Below are 22971 nucleotides of genomic sequence, written 5' to 3' on the forward strand. Positions count from 1 at the left end.
ATGGGTACAACAAGGACTGGTCGACTCGGAGTCAGTATAATGTGTCTGAGTGGGGTATTCATGCTTCACTGCGGCATGGTATATCAGTGGGCAAGCACTATAAAACCAGCTCAAGTCTGGACTAGTACAAGCAGCCGCACATACACATACACACGCATTGCACGTCGTCATATGAGCGAAATATTCTCAAGCACGACGTTTAACCCACTTTCACCTCACCTCACCTATACATGAAATCCAACAACAGCTGTGAATACCTTCACTATGAAGATTATATACATTAGACTCTACTTAATTCACCAACAACCATATACAATGGGGCACCTTTCTTTATGGTAATAATTTTCTCCGAAACATTCGACTTCAACACAATACATGACTTTAGTAGCTTGTTGACAGAGATTTGATATAGATAATTTACAAGAACACTTTTTATCAAAAATAACTCCAAGATATTTTTACACAATAACAATTTTCCTTAGGTTCAACAAACTGGTTGAAATATCCAATTTGGACATAACCATTTGTATATGGGTGTTGCGCTAATTAATCCCTAGTCCGGTGTCTAATAGGAACATATCGTCCTTGAAAGAAGTAATGAAATTTATTACGTAACCAAACGCATGGCCTCCCCAGATGTACGTGACTGTGACCCTGAGGGAGAATTTTATAGTCTGATTGATATCATAATCTCGCTACTGTGTAGTGCGCTATGAAAGGGCTTTAAGAGAGTCATTAAGTGATACTCCTCAGAGCGTGAATGCTATAATACGATTCGGTATGTACTAGCCTTGCTTTAACCCTTAGAGTTTGTATGGTAGCCTAGTAGTTAAAGTGTTGACTTGTCACGCCGAAGAACCGGTTCTGTTCCCCACATGGGTATAAAGTTGAAAGCCAGTTTCTGAGCCCGTGATTATGTTAGCTTGGAGAATAAACCATAACACAATATTCATGGCTTGTCATGGGCTTGTCAATGAAACATTTCACTCTGCGAGGAAAATGAAATATCATGTTTCAGTGTTTATTCTTGATTCTTAAGCCCAATTCGTAAAAGGATTTCACATATTTATTGTTTAATAACATGAACAAATAACAATAACAACTGGTATTTTGGAACATGGAGCTTCTTTATAGTACGTCATCATTTCAACTGACCCGTGAAGGTCCGGGTTAGAATATTGATCTTCAGTAACCCATGCTTGTTGTAAGAGGCGACTAACGGGATCGAGTGGTCAGGCTCGCTGACTTGGTTGACACATGTCATCGTATCCTAATTGTGCAGATCGATGTTCATGCTGTTGATCACTGGATTGTCTGGTCCAGACTCGATTATTTACAGACCGCCGCCATATAGTTGGAATATTGCTGAGTGCGGCGTAAAACTAAACTCACTCACTCATCATTTCAACCAATTATTGTTGCTCAGTATATCAACCACTGGTTTGCAAAGTATGTACTCGATAACGCCAAAGCCTCCATCACAAGAACAGTACCGTATAGCATGAAATAAGGAACAAGAAAAACAGCTAATGAAATTCATTTGGCCTTGCCACTCATTCCAAATATCCTAAGGCTTGTCGAAATACGATGTCAAGGTCTATTAAACAGGCTCGTTCACAAGGTGAAATTATATATAACAATCTACTTACTCCAGTATATTAAACACAATCACATTGACGGATCTATAGCCACTAACTGACGTCACATTCACGGGTCTGCAGCCACCAGGCGCATTGCGCCATTTGGTAGTGAGGGCATTTACGTGTACATACCCCATAAGCTGACGGGGCCTGATCCAGGCCTATAAGTACCACAGCAACAGGCGATTGCTCCACAAACATGGCGCTGCCCAGGACGAGCCTGATATGGGCTCTGCTCATCGTTTCATTCACAGTCGTAGGTAAGACAGTATGATATTTTATTCATGTGTACAGGTGTACCTATCATTATTATGAAAGATTAAGAACATTAACAAGTATTTCCGATGGATGCATCATGAGATTTGTAGAAGCTTTAACTTGAAATGCTTGTCATAAAACCAGATATCCTGAAAACTATAGGTTTGAATATTTCTCCTTTCTTGTCAAATAAGTCTGTACCATAGTATTTTCATGTGAGGAACGACCGCAAGTGAAAATGGCAACTCTGTTGGTTTCATGAACATGCTATGTGTAAAAAAAGCCAAATGTTCTTGGTTTATACCAATTTCTTGTCGATCTGACATGTTTGACAAACAATAATAGGTAATTATATAAATGTAACAATCAAGGTAGAAATGTGCTTTTTCAGAAGAAATATCCTGTTTTCTAAGATATTAAAAAAACCATTTCATTTCTCAATACATAATACATATGCTTATTGGTCATGGGCGTTTCTGGTGTATTCTGAACGAAGAACTGTCACGTTTTCAGAAGGTCAAACACGTTTTGCATTTGTGTAAAGTTTACTTAAACCTTCAGCTGGGTTTATACTGCATGAGTGATGAAGAGGAACGCCTTTGTATGGATAGTCAACTTCTTTATTGCAGTAGAGAAGTTGTCGAACCATAATAAAGTGCCGGTCTTCGTCATACCAGCTTCAAAATGCCACTAAAAGAAGTTCTGCACAAATGATGTTGAAAACTTAAGCTATTTCTGTATACAAGAGCCAACGTATGAAAATCCAGTTAGTTATGTAAGTCTAAAACAACAACTCGTCTCCCGTGGACTATTACTGTAAGAATATCTGTATCTACCTAATGAGGAATAGTACCTACCCTTAACTCTTTAATGTTTGTATGTCCAGGGGATTTCACTGGCAACATAACGGTATTCACGGAGTTCTTTTGCTTGTCACAATGTCAGATGAAGTAAGCAGGTCCATGTGAAATAGATTAAATAATGATTAAAGTTTAAAGTCACTTTGGCAATATTTCAGCTATATCGTGACTAAATCAAGTTATTGATAATAATGATGTAAGGTAAATTATACTGACTGACTGACTGAGTTTAGTTTTACGCCGCTTTTAGCAATATTCCAGCAATATCACGGCGGGGGACACCAGAAATGGGCTTAACACATTGTGCCCATGTGGGGAATCGAACCCGGGTCTTCGGCGTGACGAGCCAACGCTTTAACCACTAGGCTACCCCACCGCCCCTAAGGTAAATTATAAAAACCCGTCACCGAAGGACAGTAAAACAACTAGATTATCACAGACATAAATTTAAAACTAGTAATTAAATCTAAAACATATTAATTATAATTGACAATACGATATAAAAACAGGCTATAGACTGTCAACAACCGAAGGTAGATCACCATACTAGGGACCATGGGGACTTACATTACTTTTGCTACCTACATGGACCATAGTGGGATTTACACCATCCCTTCAACTGTCAGCATTTTTTGACAATCTAGCCATAACATTAAAATAAAATATATACTGCAGTTTAAAAGCATAGTAAGCTTAAATTTACTTGAATTGTTTTGAGACTGGATTAAATAGTGTTGTTAGTACTTTACGCCCTATGTAAATATACTGACTGTATATACCGAGTGAGTGAATGAGTGAGTATGGTTTTATGCCGCTTTTAGATTTTAGCATTGGACATTTGTTCTTAACAGGTTAAAGCAGTTGAACCGTCCTGTGTTTTCGCAGTCAAATCCCCTCTTCTCAATCATGGCTTCTTAATTATGTCCATCTGTGTGCGTAGGTTCAGTTAAACTCCTTGTTTGACTTGGCCTTGGCCAATCATACTTGTTGTAAGAGGCGACTTTGTTTGTGCATCTCATCGCATTAGGAGTACGTGGATCGATGCTCATTAAGTCAGTCACTTGATTGTCATGTCCAGAATCGATTACATGTATTTACATATCGTACATCTGAGAGCGGCGCTAAGATGTAAACAAACAAGCTGACTAATCTGAATGCACTGTACGCCTGATTACAAATGAAAAAGATAAAACCAGCAACATTTTGAGAATAAATATTGAAATTTATTAAATATCGAAACTGAAAATTGGCGTTCCACAATCAACATATGTTCCAGAGACATCCAAAGTTCACTCAAAGCCACTAAGTGGTTCCAGTCACATAATTTGTCACTTTAATGCCTTGTATGACCACCCGGTACCTCCAGACATGCATGAACTCCAGACATGTGGAACCGAAAACATCAGACGTCTGATGATGTTACGTGGTCCCGTTCGTCCTCCAGAGCTTGAGTCAATCACTGCAAGAAATATGTCATGTCCATTCAGTCCCTCATGGTTGAAATAAAGTTTGGAATTGTTGGGTTCTATGTCCATAGTCGACATAACCTATGGAACATCATACTGGCATGTGAAGGTATGTCTTCATGTGCCAAATGTTTGGTCAAAACATAAAGTATTTCCATGTATTCATAACGGTGGCTGAACATAACCTATGGAACACCATACTGGCATGTGAAAGTATGTCTTTGTGTGCCAACTGTTTGGTCATAACATGAAGTATTCCTATGTATTCATAATGGTGATTGAACATAACGGTATGAATGTCCTTTCTGTGTTTAGTTTTATACGGAACTGAAATAATGGAATTAAAGACAACGAATATGTCTAAACTGTTCAGAAGGGTTTGAAAAGGGTCTGAAATGAAAGGTTACTTATACGTCTTCCACAATGATGAAATGGAATTGGGAATGTTTGTCTGTCATGCAACATGTCTCGTAAGACGTTTCAAATATATTGTTCATATGATGCTGTTATTGATAGTGTTTGAGTACAGTGTTACCTGATATCGAGTGAGTGAGTGAGTATGGTTTTACGCCGCTTTCTAGCAATATTCCAGCAATATCACGGCGGGGGACACCAGAAATGGGCTTCACACATTGTACCCATGTGGGGAATCGAACCGGGTCTTCGGCGTGACGAGCGAACGCTTTAACCACTAGGCTACCCCACCGCCCCACCTGATATCGAACCCAAATGCTGTGTTAATCTCTCATTGCGCAAGAGGTAGCTTTTCATAAACAGCTGCTTTGTTCTGAATCTGATGTTCATGTGTGTGCCTCTTAAATGCCCTTCTGCATTTGGGTTGGTGAGCATTATTTCTGTCTGCTAATATACTGACGTTCATAAGAAAGTACACACCTGGTGTTTTGGGACTATTTCCATTAAAACCATAAATATTTCGCTAGCAATGTTGTAATTGGGTACAATATCTGGTGTTTTGGAAACACTTGCACAATGTTTGTGACAAGGCAGAATCAAAACACTTTTAAAAATATAAATGCTGTTTTAAAGAAAACATTTTACCAAAGAATCAGGTGACTGTGTACTTTCTTCTGAACGTCAGTTTATATACTTTAATGAAATTGTCAGGGATTGCATTCAGAATTATCAAATAATCTTATTAAAGATCGGTAACTATAGCTGTTATTTGTAAGTCAAATACGTTCTGGAGTAACCCCACCTGATGTGAATATATACTAACAGGAAACAACTTATGTCATCATGTTAACTTAGCCTGACTGCACAAGAGGAATGCATTGCAACCCACCCCCCAACCCTCCACCCCCGTTTCTATTTCATATACAAGTGGCATGTACAGCAAGAGTATTGTTTGGGTTCGTGTTTTAAATATCACATTATTTTATTAACGTGTTAGTGTTTGTTTATTGGGGGCTCCTATCACTTGCAATAAAGTCTTATGACGATAAACACGATTTCTCCACACCTGGTCTGGATCACGTTATTTCATTTCTTGGTTGGGTAAAATATCTGTAATCATCATAACATATGATTTGGGGTAGCGTTCTGCAACCTGGCTGGGGGGGATGTTTGGTCGGGGTGTCTGCATTCGGGACCTTGGTGGGGATTTCAAACTATTTTCTTCTGGATGTGAGGACGGCATTTAGGCTTCCCACGCCCTTTTCCTTTTTGACGAGTACCACACGTAACTGTGACTGTTATTTTCGGGTAAACAGTTGAAAAAATGGGCTTGCCATTGAATGAATTTGTATGGTGTCCCACTTTTCTCGCCCACCACATGTCACGTTTATTTGCTAGTGATTCATTCCCGCGAGGTAGTGGCGTCTAGTCGACCCTGGCAGGTACCCATGTACTTATCTTGAAACTGTTTTGACGCTTTTTTTGAAATCTCAGCATGAAAGATGATGTCATTGCAAATACAGCCATGTGACAAATTGATGTCAATTTTTCAATGCTTTATCCCAACCCAACCATGCCCAACCAATCTTAGAGTGTAAGTTGACGTACACTGCGCTGACGTACAGTAGAGTCATGCTATAGGAATCTTAAGATGTGAACTTTTTCTGGTACATGAACCTTTTATGATGAGAGACGCATTGACAGGGGGGTTATTGTCAACTTTGGAAATGATTTAATTGCACTTCAGTCAACCGAGACTATTGTGGCGACTCTATTCTTGGCGTTCCAGCTTTATGAACAACATGAAAAAGCGACACAAAATACATACCCTGGAAGAGGCATAGTATATGTGGACACAAAGAATAGGCTGAGAAATACATCCACATGTCAGTTCACACAAGGCCGCAAAAAAATAAGTTAAAAATAGACAGTAATTGTGTAGGTATGTTTACTGATTCACAGCTTGAGCACCCAGGTGTCAGAGGAGATACAGACAACGTGATGAATATACGGTTTTTACATTGTATTTCTTAAGCAGGGTACAAACATTAAAGTTCATGTGTATCATGTGATCGCGGATAGAAAGTTTTCACATAGCATCATCTCAGTAAATATGTCAATATCACACATTTAAATCATGATTAAACTATTTAGGAAACTTATATTAATAATATGTGATCTGCAAACGCGTGTTTACTGTATGAGTAATTTAAATGTGATTATTGATAAAGGATTATTGAAATTATTATTGCATAGATACAGACAGAAAATATACCTTGTATATCACAGTAAAACGCTGCCTGTAAATGCCGCCTGTTTAGTAAGCTGATACTGGGCATCGAGAGTTTCCGGGCCCATCGTTTCATACGGAAACAATCCACTGATAAACGACTGGGAACAGCTAACTGGCTGTGTGCTCGCTGTGGCATTGCGTATTCCTTGTTTTGTGCTTTCTTTATGTATTTATTGCTGTGTACTTCTTTCTTTACGTCGTACTTGAAAATATTTCGCTGCGTGTGTATGTGTGGCTGCTTGTACTAGCCCAGACTTAAGCTGGTTTTATAGTGCCAGCTCACTGAGATACCATGTCGCAGTTAAGCATGAATACCCATTAATGCCGAGTGCCTGACAGGGAACAACTAGTACCATATTTGGACGTGTGGTTGTTTTGGTAAAAAAACAAACAAACAAAAAACAAAAACTTCACACACACACGCAAAAAAACCTTATTATTTCCATTCCAACACCGTCGACTCGAACCTAAAACGTACCGCCTCGCGATCGTCATATAAAATGTTTACCTTTTAATCAGTCGCTGCCACAAGTCCAAATAACACGACAAATTGTATTAAGAATTACAATATATGAGAATCAAGAACATTATTCAGATAATTTAGTCTTTAGCATTTATTATTTCCCCCGACCGACCGACCCATGTTCAGAATCTGGTGGCTACGTGAAACGAAAAAAAAATGATGCCATAAGAGACACTAAACTAACATTCTCTTCTTATTCCTTCACGAAGCTGTATGTAACGAAACACATGATTGGTGTTGAGCTAGTGAGCCTGACCATATTAGTACTAACATGACCTTCGTGGAACTACCATTGGACTGTCCCTATTGAGGTACTCCATTGAGTAAGTGAGTGAGAGGCGAACATTGTTTTACGCCCCTTTTAGCACAAGTCCAGCAAAACCAAATCGGGTGACACCAACAATATGCTTCACAGATTGTATCCATGCGGGGAAATCGAATCCCCGGGTTTTCGCGAACACTTTAACCACTATGCTACCCCACCGCCCCTAAGCTTTTCCTAACACTGAACATGATTTCACGTTTTTCAGCGAGTGAGAAGTCGATCCTACAAACTGTGTACGATGCAGAGTCGGCGGGTCAGATCTCAAACAGTCAAAAAAGGCACTGGAACGAAGTCTATCCTATCAACTGTGTACGATGCCGAGTCGACGGGTCAGATCGCCAAAAGTCCACGAACTGACACTGGTGGCAAACAGCGTGTTGTCAAGTGAGTGGTATTATATGCAAAATATACCGAATGAGGGATTTTTACAAGGTTCTTTGCAACATTAAGTCAAATCACGGTGTTTTTGTTTTACATCTAGAATTCTATGGCGCATGGGTAAATTTGATCACATTGATACATATGAAATGTTATTTTCGTAGCATGCTTAAGAAACAAAATGTAAAAAACGTTAATTCAGCAACTGTGGCAAGTCGGACCAGAACGAAAGTAAAGTGAGTGAGTGAGTTTAGCTTTACGCCGCTTTTAGCAATATCCCCACCAATATCACGGTTGTTGACACCAGAAATGTTCTTCACACATTGTACCCATGTGGGGAATCGAACCCGGGTCTTCGGCGTGACGAGCGAACGCTTTGACCACTATGCTACCCCAGCGCCCCTAACAAAAGTAAAGAGATACGTCAATGTTATTTCTTTTTGAGTTTTACGCATGTTGTGTGTAACCCGTGAAGATCCAGGTTAGAATTGATCTTCAGCAACCTATGATTGGCCATGAAGAGGCGACTAACGGGATCAGGTGGTCAGATTCGCTGACTTGGTTGACATATGTCATCGTACCCCAATTACGTAGATCGATGCTCATTATGTCAATCACTTGATTGATCTGGACGCGATTATTTACAGAACACCGCCATATAGCTGGAGTATTGCTGAGTGCGTCTCGCTGACTTGGTTGACGCATGTCATGTAGCCCAGTTGCGAAGATTGATGTTCATGATGTTGATCACTGGATTATCTCGATTATTTACGGATCACCGCCATATAGCTGGAGTATTGCTGAGTGCGGCTCGTATTGTCATGTAGCCCAGTGCGAAGATCATGATGTGATCTTCGTTATTTACAGATCACCGCCATATAGCTGGAGTATTGCTGAGTGCGGCTCACTGACTTGGTTGACGCATGTCATGTAGCCCAGTTGCGAAGATTGATGTTCATGATGTTGATCACTGGATTGTCTGGTCCGGACTCGATTATTTACAAACCGCTACCATATAGCTAGAATTTTGCGACGTTAAACAACAAACAACTGAAAACCAGACATTTGGACTTAAAATGACGTCACCTCCTCACGTATCTATGACATGACTTTGGAAATGCGAAGTTAAACAGCAAACAAACTAAATAAAAGCATGTTGTTGTGTTGTAGACGGCAGACATGTGAGCCCGAGCGCTTCAGGACAATAGACGGCGCGTGCAACAACATCAACAACCCCTCCTGGGGGTCCACCAACCAGAACTTCAGGCGAGTCCTATCAGCGGTATACAACGATAGTAAGTGCGAAGACTAAATCGACTGATTCTTCAGACCCGCTGAAAAGAAAACTGAGTAGCAGTACCGTATTTCTCTTTAATTTTAAAATTTGTTGCAGTATTTAATCTAATGTATAAACCGACATTTTTAGACGTTAGAAATTATGAATATCTGTGTACACGTTTTCGTAAACGAGTGGTGAGCCTGCACTCACAACTGGCGATATTGCTGAGTGCAGCGTAGATCGATGCTCATGACGTTGATCACTGGATTGACTGGTTCAGTCTTGCTATTTACAGACCACTTCCATTTAGCTGGAGTGCAGCGTTAAACAGCAAACAAACAAGCACACAAAATATTTCGTCATTTCCCGATCAGTTTGATACCCGTGAAGATTCCAATATGCATCTGTCTTCAGTCACCCATGTTTGTCGTTAGAGGCGACTAACGGGATCGGATGGTCAGGCTCGCTGACTTGGAATAACTCAAGTGGAACTGTCTGCGTCTTAAACTACGGTTCAACCACTCTAGTAATTACTGGATTGTCTGGTCCAGGCTCGATTATTTACAGACCGCCGCCATATAGCTGGAATAATGCTGAGTGCGGCGTAAAATCTAAAGTTACTTACTCACTCAATCACTTTCAGTAACTTAAGTCGGAATTGGATGTGTGCCGATGAGTCAGAGGCTTGTCACAGTGAGTCAGTGAGTTTAGTTTTAAGTTTAGCAATATTCCAGCACTATCGAGCCGGGGGACACCAGAAATGGGATTCACACATGTGTACCCATGTGGGAATCGAACCCGGTGTTCGGCGTGACGAGCGAACGCTTTAACCGCTAGGTTACCCTACCGAGTTTCACTGAACGTGAAACGTGAAAGACCTGCATTAATGCGTGCTCTCCCCCCGAATAAATTTTGCGACGTTGAAGAAAACTCACTCAATCACTCACTTTATCGCTAAAACACATTTTAGCTTCTCTACTTCATTGTTCCGTACCTTCCAGCTAACGGCACTCCTCGCATCAATGCTGTTTCCGGGTTACCTTTGCCAAATGTCCGCACAATCAGCAATAATGTTCACTTCGAGTTGAACCGGCCTTCTCGCCGCCTCAACGTAATGGCCATGCAATGGGGTCAGTTCCTTGACCACGACCTGACGGGTACCCCCGTCACTACCAGTAAGTGCTATCAGTGTGATTAAAATCTATGTCGACCTGCATCATTTCGGGTTGTTTGACAATATCAAAATATCACGCCGTGATACAACGGAACTACTCAACACGAACTACATTCATTGTTTTCAATTTGTAAGGTGTTCATTACTCTGTAGCAGCAGTGTAGCAGTAGTAGCTGAAGTTGTAGTAGGAGGAGGAGGAGGAGGAGCAGTGGAAGTAGCAGCGGCAGCAGGAGCAGCAGTTGTAGTTGCAGTAGCACCAGCTGTAGTAGCAGTAGTAGTAGTAAAAGGAGGAGGAGGAGAAGTAGCAGTAGTAGTAGTAGTAGTAGTAGTAGTAGTAGTAGTAGTAGTAGTAGCAGTAGTTGTAGAAGCAGCAGCGGCAGCTGTAGTTGCAGCAGCAGCAGTAGTAGTAGTAGTAACGGTAGTAGTGGTAGTAGTAGTACTGGTAGTAGTGGTAGTAGCTGTAGTAGTGGTGGTAGTAGTCGTAGTAGTAGTAGTAGTAGTGGTAGAAGTAATAGCAGTAGTAGTAGTACTAGTCGTAGTAGTAGTAGTAGTAGTATTAGTAGTAGTAGTAGTGGTAGATGTAATAGTAGCAGCAGCAGGTGCAGCAGGTGTAGTGCAGTAGCAGTAGCACCAGCTGCTGTAGTAGTAGTAGTAGTAGTAGTAGTTGCAGCAGTGGAAGTATCAACAGCAGGGTCAGCAGTAACATTGGTGGTGGTGGTTGTGGTAGAGGCAGTAACATGGAGACCGACTGTCATTAAACCCGGTTGAAATTGATTGTGGGTGCAGGGAGGCAACTCTGACTAGTGGCTGTAAAACTGTTATGAATGGATGCTGAAACAAATTTGTTGGTTTTTTTTAATGAAAGCGGAAGGGATAAATTAAAGCAAACATAGGGACATAGGTGAATAACGTTACATCAGTCGTCACAATGACCACTTACTTTTCTACTTTTCTATCTCTTCATTAGACAACGGTGAAAAGATCGAGTGCTGTAATTCTGTCGAAGATGTGACTACAGAGTGAGTTGGGCCCTTCGAGATAAGAGAAGTTTCTAGAAAAGGGAGACAACTCAACTGGATATCTCCATGGAGCAATTAAGACTCCGAATTCTAAATAAAACGTTATATTGAAGTAAAGCTAATCCACAATTAACCTCAATGATCAATATGTATGTTCTGCTTTCGAAACAGTAATTCTTAAATTTCTTTGTAGATATTGGAGAACTGTTCTATTCCATTAAGAAATGAACCCATAGTCAGTGACAAATGTCACAACATAACACATTTATCCAATGACCACTCCGAATTATATATTCCCAATGATATCCTGTTTGCAATGTTTCAAGTCCCACCAACCCCTGTTTCCCGATATCACTGCCACTTCGGGACCCAGCCTTCCCCAACAGAAACTGCATGAACTTCGTCCGCTCCGAGCAAGCTGAGGTCTCTCCTGGAGGTAAGGGTGTTTGTCTGTATGTCACTAGTCTGTCTCAGTCCCTGAGCCACACTATTTTCCCTACTACCTAGCCTTCCCTGCAATGCTAAAGGTTACAAAAAACAAAATGTTTTCCCATAGACTTCTATAGTAACGTTATATATATTTTTAAAATCATCCAGGCTGTCAAGAGCCATGAGTCCATGTACACATGGGTACAGTCTGGCCTTTGAACTTCAATAAATTCACAAATTCCGGCTAGCTTAGGACCCCCATATTTTTCGAAGCTGAACATATCAACCCTAGCTTCGCACCAAATGTCACCTACTTGAACATATCTGTGCACACATTTAGCATAAGTCATCGTGTTAAAAAATGTAGTACTAGATATTAAAAAAATGTGGTGAGTTTTAATTACTGGACTGATATACATTTAAAAAACATAGGTATCTTACATAATATCATCCAATCACAGGTGTCACATGCCTCCATCAGAACATTCGTAACTACTCGACTCTTTCTGTGACCTACAAGAAGACTCGTAACTGTATAGTACGCCATTATTGCCAAGTGTCGTGGCAAACCAATCAAATCGCGCGTAGTAAAATGTGAAATGAACTCAAATAATTTCTTTGCGATTATCGATTTCATTATTATTTCTGTGAGTTTAAAATTACCTTGTTACTGATATTTGTTAACTGCATAAGAAATTTACTTAAGGTGACTTTCGTAGCCATGTTTGGAAATTCAGAGTTATCTTTCCTTGAAAATAGGCCTGAACTCGCTCAGGGAACAGCTGATTTATTTAGTGTGGTAGAATCTAAAGCCGTAAATGAAGCAAGTCTAGATTACACCAGGTTCCTGATTCTCCCAACTCACTGGGGCTCCTTTTAAATGTAAATGGGTTTATTTGTTATGATCAGAATTATATATATTCAGGGACTAAGTGTTAATCTGGCATGTCACCAATATGACATCTATATCACGACGTGCTGTGAGTAATCGGGATCATACCAAACTGGTGATTGATATTATGAACAACGACCGACGGTATCGGGTCGCCCAATCCACCGTAGTAGTCTGTCTCTCATGGCAAGTGTCGGCTGCTAGGCATCTGGTCTAAACCGGAATCGGCCGCCTTCTTGTTCCAGCCGGCAAAGCTTCGAGCTGGAGTGCAGAGATTGGGGATTCGATCCCTGCTCTCATCACACCAGTCGTTAATAGATGACAGTCAAATACTGATGTGTCGAACTTAAAGTATATCGAAGGTCGCTACAACTTCTACACAACGTTGTTTGGCTGAACTTCTAACCCAACCTGCACCTGGCGCTCAGCATTAATGAGATAAACAAACGACTGTTTGGGTCGTTGTTAGTCTGTAATTTTGTATTTAACAATAATGTTGGTTTGTTTGGTTGGTTTGTTGTTTGCACGATTTGTTCCAGCCCCCCGGGAACAGAAGAACTCCCTGACAGCCTTCATCGATGGCTCCCAGATCTACGGAGCAAATTCTGAATTGACGGAGAGTCTCATGGACCACACGGGCGGTTAGTATCCATCACTTCATATGTAACAAGGCAGATGTGAGCGAGTGAGAACTTTGACTGAGTCAGTGAAGGATGGAGAGCGAGACAGTGAGTGTTTCAGAGGTTGGTTTGTTCGTCGTTTAAAGCCGCACTCAGCAATATGCCTGCTATATGGCGTCTGTTTGTACATCATCGTGTCTGGACCAGACAATCAAGTGATCAACATCATGAGCATCAATCTACGTAATTGGGATACGATGACATGTCAACCAGGTCAGCGAGCCTGACCACATGGTACCTCTTATGACGCCTCTTATGACAAGAATGAAGATCAATTCTAACTCGGTCGATTGTCTCTGAGAGGGAAGCCCGAGCACACTATCAAGTAAAGGGACGCGGTCACCGGTCTGAAATGAATCTAACTCACTGATTCCTATAATCTTACCACAGGTCTTCTGAAGGTGACGTCAGACAACCTGCTGCCAGCTGGAGCGACGACAGCGTGCGTTCGTGACCCCACTGACCCAGAAGACGATTGTTTCCTTGCAGGTTGGTGTCAACGATTGAGGTCCTGAGAGGGCAGAACACTTTTTTTAAATGACACAATATTAGTGTCATGATCAATACGAAAGTTTCAACCTCGTCTCACTGTCAAGGGAATTTACCCCCACACCCATCGCCAATAAAAATGAAATAATGAAATAAATAAATAAAATAATAAAAATAATAATAGTCCCTTTTGACTACTTCCAAGATTCAGGATTTAAGCATGCTAAGTATGCGGACCTCGCCTTTAAAATGTCTCACTTGCATCCCAAGTACACTGTCGTCAGAGACCCCATTGTTCTCGGTGCCCTTGGTTTGGCACCTCCTGATCTCTTGGCGCAGATCAGGAGAGTGCTCGGGTTCTCCACCGGGAGCACAGCCCTTCTGATACTCTGGGTAATGCAGAAGGCTGCAGCGTTGGGGAGTCTACATATTTCCCGGAAAGTTCTTGGTGGATTCGACTAGGCAGCGTTTCCTGGGAGAAGTCCCATTCGCTGTCTGGGCTGCGTGTAGAGGGGACAAGGGCCCTGAGCTGATGATGAGCCTTACCAGCCTGACTGTGCCAGGATCACCCTAACCCTCTCTGCTGCATACTATTTTTAATCTGTAAAACGTAAATAAATAAAAATAAAAATGAATAATTATAATTTAAAATATTGATAGCGAATTGTCTCAAGCAAAATACGAAAATCAAAGTAATTTTGCTCACTACTACTTACCATCATCATCATCATCAATCAATCTTCAATTATAATTATCAATATGACATTCTTTTATGCCACAGCATAATAAAATTGACAATGATAAATATTACATTCCTTGTTGACAAACAGTGTAAATATACTCATGCAAATAATGGTTGTCACCCCTTTCAATTTTCTTAATTGAAGGGGGTGGTGGGGGAGGGGGGTGACAACCATTATTGGCATGAGTATATTATCACTTATTGGCATGAGCTATTATCATCTGCATCATCCTCAAACTCCTTGTTGTACTCCTTTTCCAGGTGACACTCGTGTGAACGTCTTCCCCGGCCTCTCTGCACTCCACACCCTCTTCGTCCGCGAACACAACCGCATTGCCAAAGAGTTAGCGTCTCTGCAACCAACCTGGTCTCACGAACGTCTCTTCGACGAAACCAGGAAGATTGTCGGGGCACAGTTGCAGGTTATTACGTACAACGAATGGCTACCGGAAATCATCGGCAGGGACGCCATGACCCTGTACGATCTCAGTTCCGGTGACTACTCGTACATCGAGGAGGTCAACCCAACTCTTCCAAACGTCTTCTCAACGGCGTCTTTCCGATTTGGACATACAATGATTCCCAAAACCATGCGCTTCGAAAATAGAAGTGTCTCCTTGACACAACTGTTCAATCGGCCTTCCTACGTCCGAAGGAACATCGTTTCCGTCTTCGAAGGCCTTCTTGATGGAGTAAATCAGGACTTTGATGCCTGGTACTCGGACGAGATGAGGAGTCATTTATTTGAGACCACAGCCGAGACCGGGATGGACATCGTAGCTCTCAACATCCAGAGGGGAAGAGACCATGGCCTTCCTGCCTATAACGCATGGAGACAATACTGCAATCTGCCAAGTGTTACTTTTCCAACCAACGTTTTTGCTGGTCGAGCTGGGCGCGACATAGAAAGGACGTATGCGTGAGTTCAACTTTTTATACCTTATATTTTTAAAACCTTCCGTCGGTTGGTGAATTGCACATACACATTTTTGCATTCTAAAGTGTAATTTCCAAAACTTTCAATTTTAAATTCTGCATTACGATTCTTTTTCCTGATATCAATTGTCACAGGGATGATTACTTTATTTTTACTCAAGGTGTTAGGGAAGAAACTGGAAACACGAAGCTATGAGCTATTAAATAAACCTTTGCTTTAGCTTTGCATCAGCCTTCTCGGGTAGACGGGGTGGTGGGGTAGATTAGTGGTTATGCGTCCGCTCGTCACGGTGAAAACTCGGGTTCGATTCGTCACATGGGTGCAATGAGTGAAGTCCATTTCAGGTGTCCTCCGCAGTGATATTGCTGGAATATTGCTTAAAGCGGTGTGAAGCCATACTCACTCACTCACGTACCTGTACATCCACGCTGATACGATAGATGTTATTAGTATTTTTGTGGTTTGCTGTGAACCCCAAAACGAAAAGAACCCAAGACGCCTTAGTGATTAATTAGTGTTGGTTGGGTTTGGGGTATTTGACTGTGTAATGTTTCCATTAAAACTCATTGTGAACACCGTGGTCGAACATTGATCAAAGCGGTTTCTTAAAATCTCAACATATATAGAACAAATTTTTCACTGAATTATTAAAAATACAATATGTATAAACGTTGCAAAACTGCATTAAAAATCAGATATACATTTTCTGAAACTTATATTCAATTGACATCACGACCCGTGAAGATCCGGGTTAGAATTGATGTTCAGTAACCAATGTCATAAGAGGCAAAAAGTGAGTATGGGTTTAAGCGGCTTTGAGCAATATTCCAGCAATATCACAGCGGGGAACACCAGAAATGGGCTTCACACACTGTACCCATGTGGGGAATCGAACCCACGACTTCAGCGTGACGAGCGGACACTTTAACCATTAGGCTAACCCCATTGCCCCGTAATAGGCCACTAACAGGATCGGGTGGTCAGGCTAGCTGACTTGGTTGACACATGTAATCGTATCCCAATTGCGTACATAAATGCTCATGATGTTGATCACTGGGTTGTCTGGTCCATACTTGATTATATACAGACCGCTGTCATATAGCTGAAATGTTGGTGAGTGTGGCACTAAACAACAAACAAACCAACAATATTATTACATACCCAAATTACTGACTAACAACGACCCAACCAGTCGTTTGTGTTCTCCCAGGAAACGCTGCGTAGTCGAACCCACCAAGGACTTTCCGGAGAATATGTAGACACTGCAGCCTTCTGCATTACCCAGAGTGTCAGAAGGTCTGTGCTCCCGGCGAGAACCCGGGCACTCTCCTGATATGCGCCAACAGATCAGGAGGTACCAAACCAAGGGCACCAAGAACAATGTGGAGTCTGACGACAGTGGACATGGGATGCAAGCGAGACATTTCAAAGGCGATGTCCGCATATTCATCATGCTTTTCCTGAATCTTGCCAATCACGTTGCTGTCGAAAGGGACAGAAAATTCAATGATATAAATATCATATATAATTCATTGGCTTTATCAAACAGGACAAGATCAGGTTTGTTGGCAGGAATTCTTCTGAGGCTGTATATGGGCCTATTCCACAGAAGTTTGAAAGCATCATTTTCCATGACGCCCTGGACATGTTCAGGGTCATACCATGGATGGACCTCTGAGTCAAAGCCACAGACATGGCGGAGATGGTAGTAAAAGCAACGAGCCATGCTATCATGTCGTTTAAGATATGCTGTTTGTGCCAAAGAAGGGCATCCACTGACAAGATGTTGGACAGTCTCTGTAAATTCATTACACAGTCGACATTTCATATTAATATTTTCTTCAAGAATCACATTTTGGCGATTACGAGTGGGAAGTGACTGGTCCTGGGCAGCAAAAAGGAAGCCATCAGTTTCACATTTAAGACCAGCTGACTTCATCCAGGCGAAGGAGTCGGTGGGATTGCTATTCTGTTCCACACACTGCATGTACACACGACACAATGGCTTCTCGGAAAGCTTCTCCACAAAAGACCGACTCTGGGCAGACTTGGTGAAGGACTTCACCTGGTTTACTCCCATCGCTGTACCATCCAGCTGTACAACGCCATCAGCAAAATCAGCATCAAATTTCAGATTCTGTCCAACAACCTCGGCACGCTTAAAACAGCTGTGGAATTCCTTGCTTTCATCATGAGTCTTCACATGCATCACCAGAGGATCATCCGATAAATAAATATGTGCAAAAGTACTCAATAAAATTCTATCATGAAGAGCCTCTACATTAATCAAACCCCGACCTCCAGAATTGATTGGCATATATAAACGGTTAATAGAGGAACGAGGGTGTTGGGATCTGTTATCAGACATGATCCTTCTGATCAGGCCATCAAGACTCTGGATGTCTTGTGTTGTCCAATCAACTACTCCAAAGGAATAGGAAAGGACTTGCACAGCAAAATTATTGGTGGCTTTGACCTTGTTTCGAGCATTTAGCTCTGAGCTCCAGATTTTCTTTAAGCGAGATTTATACTCAGCCCGAAGTTTTTCTTGAATCTGGGCATTTTGGAGCTTGTTTCGAACTTGCATTCCAAGATAGGTGTAGGCCTGATCTTCCACAAGATGCTCAATAACTCCTCCCCCCTGTGACTTGACCGATCCATCATTAACTACCTTGCCACGTTTCAAATGAAGAGTATTACATTTGTCGAGCCCAAATGTCATGCCAATATCATTAGAAAAGGACTCGACAAGGAGAACCTGCTCTTTCAAATTGGTATCTCCTTCGGCAAGGAGCTCGATGTCATCCATGTAAAGGAGATGAGTAAGTGGTGTTGGGGATCTGTGCTGAGGAATTCCGGGATGGTAACCCTCCTCTTTATTGAGCAGAAAGCTCAAAGGATTTAGAGACAAACAAAAAAGCAAAGGACTGAAGGAGTCCCCCTGGAAAATTCCCCTTCTGATTGGAGTAGATTCCGAAGTCTGCACCTGCCCTTGTGAGTACATCTCAAGTTGAGTCGACCAGCAACTCATTAAAGACTTAAGTAAATCAAGTAGTCGCTGAGGGAGGTCAATACAACAAAGAGACAGAATCCATTCGTGAGGGACAGAGTCGTTTGCTTTTTTGTAGTCAATCCAGCACATGGAAAGGTTACGGTGATATGTTTTAGCCTCTTCCAAAATCACTTTCTGTACAAGAAGTTGATCCTTGCACCCCCAACATCCTTTTCTTGCTCCCTTCTGTTCTCTGTAAATTATATCACTGGAAGAGCAGTAAGATGACACGAGGTTTGTCAAACACCCTGTGAATATTTTGTATTGTGTATTTAAACATGTGATAGGGCGGAAGTTTTTGGATCAGTCAAGTCTCCTTTCTTGGGGAGAAGTATTGTGCGACCTTTGCAGAACCATGGAGGAACATCACCTGTGTCCACGAGAGTATTGAAACAGTGTAGTAATGGTGTTTGGACACAGGGGAACAGTTTCCAATACCTGGTTCGAATGCCATCAGGCCCTGGAGCTGTATTAGATTTGGACTTTTTTATAACGCTTTTCAGGCAATCTGGTGAAATGTAACAGACAAACGACCTAGTTACTTTCTCATGCATTGCATGGTCATATTCACGGACCCACGGTGCCTCAAGGTTACAGTCGCCGGGTACAGACTACAACTGTTTCCAGAACCTTTCATTGGCATCCATGGGAGGCTGTTTATCATGCTCACCATCACCGCTTGTTTTAAGTTGCCTTTAGAAGTGCTTTTCATTATTTCTAAAAAGTATATTTTGTTTGATGAATTTGTTTTTCTTTTCCCATTTTTTCTTTCTTTCAGTCCAAACTTTTATTTTTGCCTTAAGAGAATCGACAATTTTGAGAAATACCTTTTCTTTTGTTGTCTTGTACTGTAATTTTAATTTTCTCCAAATTGACTTTTGCCATTTTGACATTGGACTTCCTGATGATCCTATTTTCAGGCACAACTCTATCCAGGAAATGTATTTTCTAGTTTCCGTACTTGAAACCGTTTTTTCTTTGGTGTAGTCTTCTTAGTATTAGATGTTTTTCCTTTGGAAACTGTGTGAAGTTCCTCCAAGGTTCGAGCAGCAGCGTAGACACAACAATTAACTTCATGTAATGAACAGTCTGCAGAAAGTTTCATAGAAATAATGTCATTTAATAAATTAATTAAATTTGTTTGTTGAATTGGCCTCCGTTTTTCTAAAGGTATATCAGATATTTCATCATAAATAGAATGAAACAAAATATACACAGAATTTTCTGAAAGATCTGCAACTGAAAAAGAGGAAGAGTGAGGGTCCGACATTTTGGGGACAATTGGCTCTATGACAGAAGAGTTTCCATCAGAAAGAGGAAAGAGGTTGACACGGACATCCATTAGAAGTTTTGGGTCTGCTGCCACTTGAGCATTCTGCTCATGCAAAGGTTCCTGACGGGCAGCAGTTGTGGGTTGAACTGGCTCACGGCGTATGAGATTTTTAAGACGCCGGAATTGGTCGCGGAGATTTTGCTCCGTCAGGTAAGCATACATGGGCATGACATTGTCCAAATGCAGCTTAAGCGACTTGCCATTGATGCGTGGATTATCAGGCCACCCTGTCGCTTTTGCACACTCAAGTATTGTGGATTTGAGATGGTTTGACCAAGATAATCTTGGCCGGGTTCTGTGCCTTCCCCTGGGTCTAGTCCCATCTCCAGTATGGTTTGTTTCTTTACCGGAGGAAGGCTGACTGGGATGCGGAAGTGAAAGATTAAATTCTTCTTGGCTTGTAGTAATCCAATAAATTACCCAGCTTCGGGGGGTCAGCCCTATCTGGGTGATGTACGTTCAGTTCAGGGAATATAATTCCCCTATCTAGGCCCACCACGAAGAGGCGTACATCATCGGGCCCTTATTATTATTAATATTATTATACTAACATTTGTATAGCGCCGATATCCAGCTCAGCTGCTGAAAGGCGCTTTGTCGTTCCCTCGATCACTGGATGTCAATCTCAATGGCACGTTGAATTATCAATCTCAACTCCCTGGCGACCATACAAACTGGATATAACTGGAATATTGCTGAATGCGGCGTAAATCTAAACTCATTCACTCATTCAAATGACATCACGGATTTCAGTTCTCCTGATGACATTGACCTGTACACTGGAGGCGTCTCTGAAGCTCGAGTTCGAGGGGCCGCTGTAGGGAGCTTGTACGCCTGCTTACTGGGGGAACAGTTTGCTGATCTGAAGTATGGCGACAGTTACTGGTACGAGACCCAAGATCCAGTCAAGGGATTCACTACAGGTAGGTGGAATGGCATCCAGCAAAGAATTCTACTTATGTGTTCTAATTCTATATTGATGTCAAGAGGCGAGGAGGTAAACATTGTTTGCTGTTCGTGCTGAAGGACTCTGTGCGATTGTGTGAAACCCACATCTAGTGAAACCCACATCCAGTGTCCCCGTCGTGATATTGTTTGAACTAACGAAGATCATGGTTCGATTCCTCACACACATAATTTGTTATATCCACTTCCGATGCCTTTCCCCGTAATATTGCTGGAATACTGCTAATAGCGTTGAAAGCATAAACACTCTGTCTGGGGTCTGTTGTTGCAGAACAAATTGCCACCTTGGAGGAGGTATCTCTATCCCGCATCATCTGTGACAACATCGGCATCACCAGCATCCCGACAAACCCTTTCCTTTTGCCTGGAGACAATAAGTAAGTCAAATACGTTGAAAAGAGTTATGTCCCTTACTTCAGGATCAGTTTCTTGTGAGTCAAAGATGGATGCTGTCCAATGAAACGTACCTTTGATTTCTACCATTCATGTACAACATGGACATTTTCTTCTTCAGCAACCAGGTTGTTGACTGCAGTTCGACGGCTATCCCATCCTTAGACCTGTCCTTGTGGGGCCCTGATGAAGACACCACCGAGGGACCAGCGCAACCTCCACAGCCTACGCAACCTCCACAGCCTACGCAACCTCCACAGCCTACGCAACCACCACGGCCTCCACGACCAACGCAGCCTCCACGGCCTACGCAACCTCCACGGCCTACGCAACCACCACGAGGACGGCCAGGTGGACAGTCGGGTGGACGACAGGGTGGACGACCGGGTGGGCGCAGACGGCAAGATCAACGGAATATGAACGACAAACGGAAAGGTAGACAATGAACACAATCCGTCATTGTTCATCGCGATATTGTGTGATTACTTTTCAAGTGACATGGACTGTATTCACTACACAATTTCTCGACGGAAAAGGAAACTGTCCACCTTAACATGAAGCCCGAAAACCGTCAATTAGTATCTCATTAATTCTATCTGTATTTTGTCTGCGTTTCTCATCTCTAACCTCAAGCCAGCAAGAAAGCGGTAAGGGAAAAAAAATGATAAAAAATTAAAATCACGTGGTAATAGCATTTATATTTATGAATGGTGAAGATCTAATCATATTGTTTTAGAATAATTCTTTAATAAATGTAGATGAATAAAATCAAACTGACCCTGGATTACTTTTCGTATGCAAGGGTACGAGTATGGTATTCATCACACAGAGACTTCAATTGAAAATATGAATTAAAATTAAGATTTTTATTTTGTTTAAGTCGAAATAAAAAAAAATTAAAATCCAGGGAAAGGGAAACACGGGAAAATACAATGAGACTAAGTTTGTGTATCAATACTGAATAAACATTTTTCAAATCCTCATGCTTTTCATATTGTGATATTAAGTTTATTAGTAGCACTAGACAATATACACGCTGTTTGAGGACTGTCTGTAAGTTATCTAGTCTGGCAAACCAGTGATTGATATTGCAAGCAACTATCTATCCCGTCGGGGCACCATGACACACAAACTGATCAGCCGATTTATTAGATAGTCGCTTATGATCATAGTTGGGGCGGGTGGCGGTGGGGGGTTTGGTGGTGGTTAATGTATTTGCACGTCACGCCGAAGACCCGGGTTTGATTCCCCACATGGATACAATGTTTGAACCCCATTTCTGGAGTCCCCTGTCATGATATTGCTTGAATATTGCTAAAAGCGGCGTAAAACCATACTCAATCAGTATGATCATAGTTTGGCGGGGATCTATAACCTTAGCAGGAATACCCATGTTGTTTTATGCCATTTTCTCTTTATAGCAATATGA

At 41.7% G+C, this 22971-nt stretch overlaps 1 protein-coding gene across 1 annotated transcript; it reads left to right on the forward strand.

Annotated features, from left to right (window-relative positions):
- Window positions 1-1716: 1716 nt before the first annotated feature.
- LOC124256926 (myeloperoxidase-like) lies at window positions 1717-22525 on the forward strand. The gene is made up of 12 exons (XM_046690896.1): window positions 1717-1900; window positions 7985-8163; window positions 9328-9452; window positions 10438-10611; window positions 11578-11629; window positions 11956-12065; window positions 13490-13591; window positions 14021-14119; window positions 15123-15780; window positions 20937-21106; window positions 21421-21526; window positions 21664-22525. Exons 2-12 carry the CDS (start codon window positions 8018-8020, stop codon window positions 21986-21988), a joined length of 2067 nt encoding a protein of 688 aa, XP_046546852.1. The 5' UTR covers window positions 1717-1900; window positions 7985-8017; the 3' UTR covers window positions 21989-22525.
- The last annotated feature ends 446 nt before the right edge of the window (window positions 22526-22971 follow it).

The sequence above is a fragment of the Haliotis rubra genome, unplaced genomic scaffold, assembly GCF_003918875.1.
Source record: "Haliotis rubra isolate DU_JTF1 unplaced genomic scaffold, ASM391887v1 Scf643, whole genome shotgun sequence".
In the NCBI taxonomy this organism is placed as follows: Eukaryota; Metazoa; Mollusca; class Gastropoda; order Lepetellida; family Haliotidae; genus Haliotis; species Haliotis rubra.

Bases quoted from the DNA above. Each gene is read 5' to 3' on its own strand.
- LOC124256926 (XM_046690896.1), top strand. From the start codon at position 8,018: ATGCAGAGTCGGCGGGTCAGATCTCAAACAGTCAAAAAAGGCACTGGA. The intron at 13,592-14,020 runs GTTAGTATCCAT...ATCTTACCACAG, and splicing joins TCTCATGGACCACACGGGCG to GTCTTCTGAAGGTGACGTCA. The intron at 14,120-15,122 runs GTTGGTGTCAAC...CTCCTTTTCCAG, and splicing joins AGACGATTGTTTCCTTGCAG to GTGACACTCGTGTGAACGTC.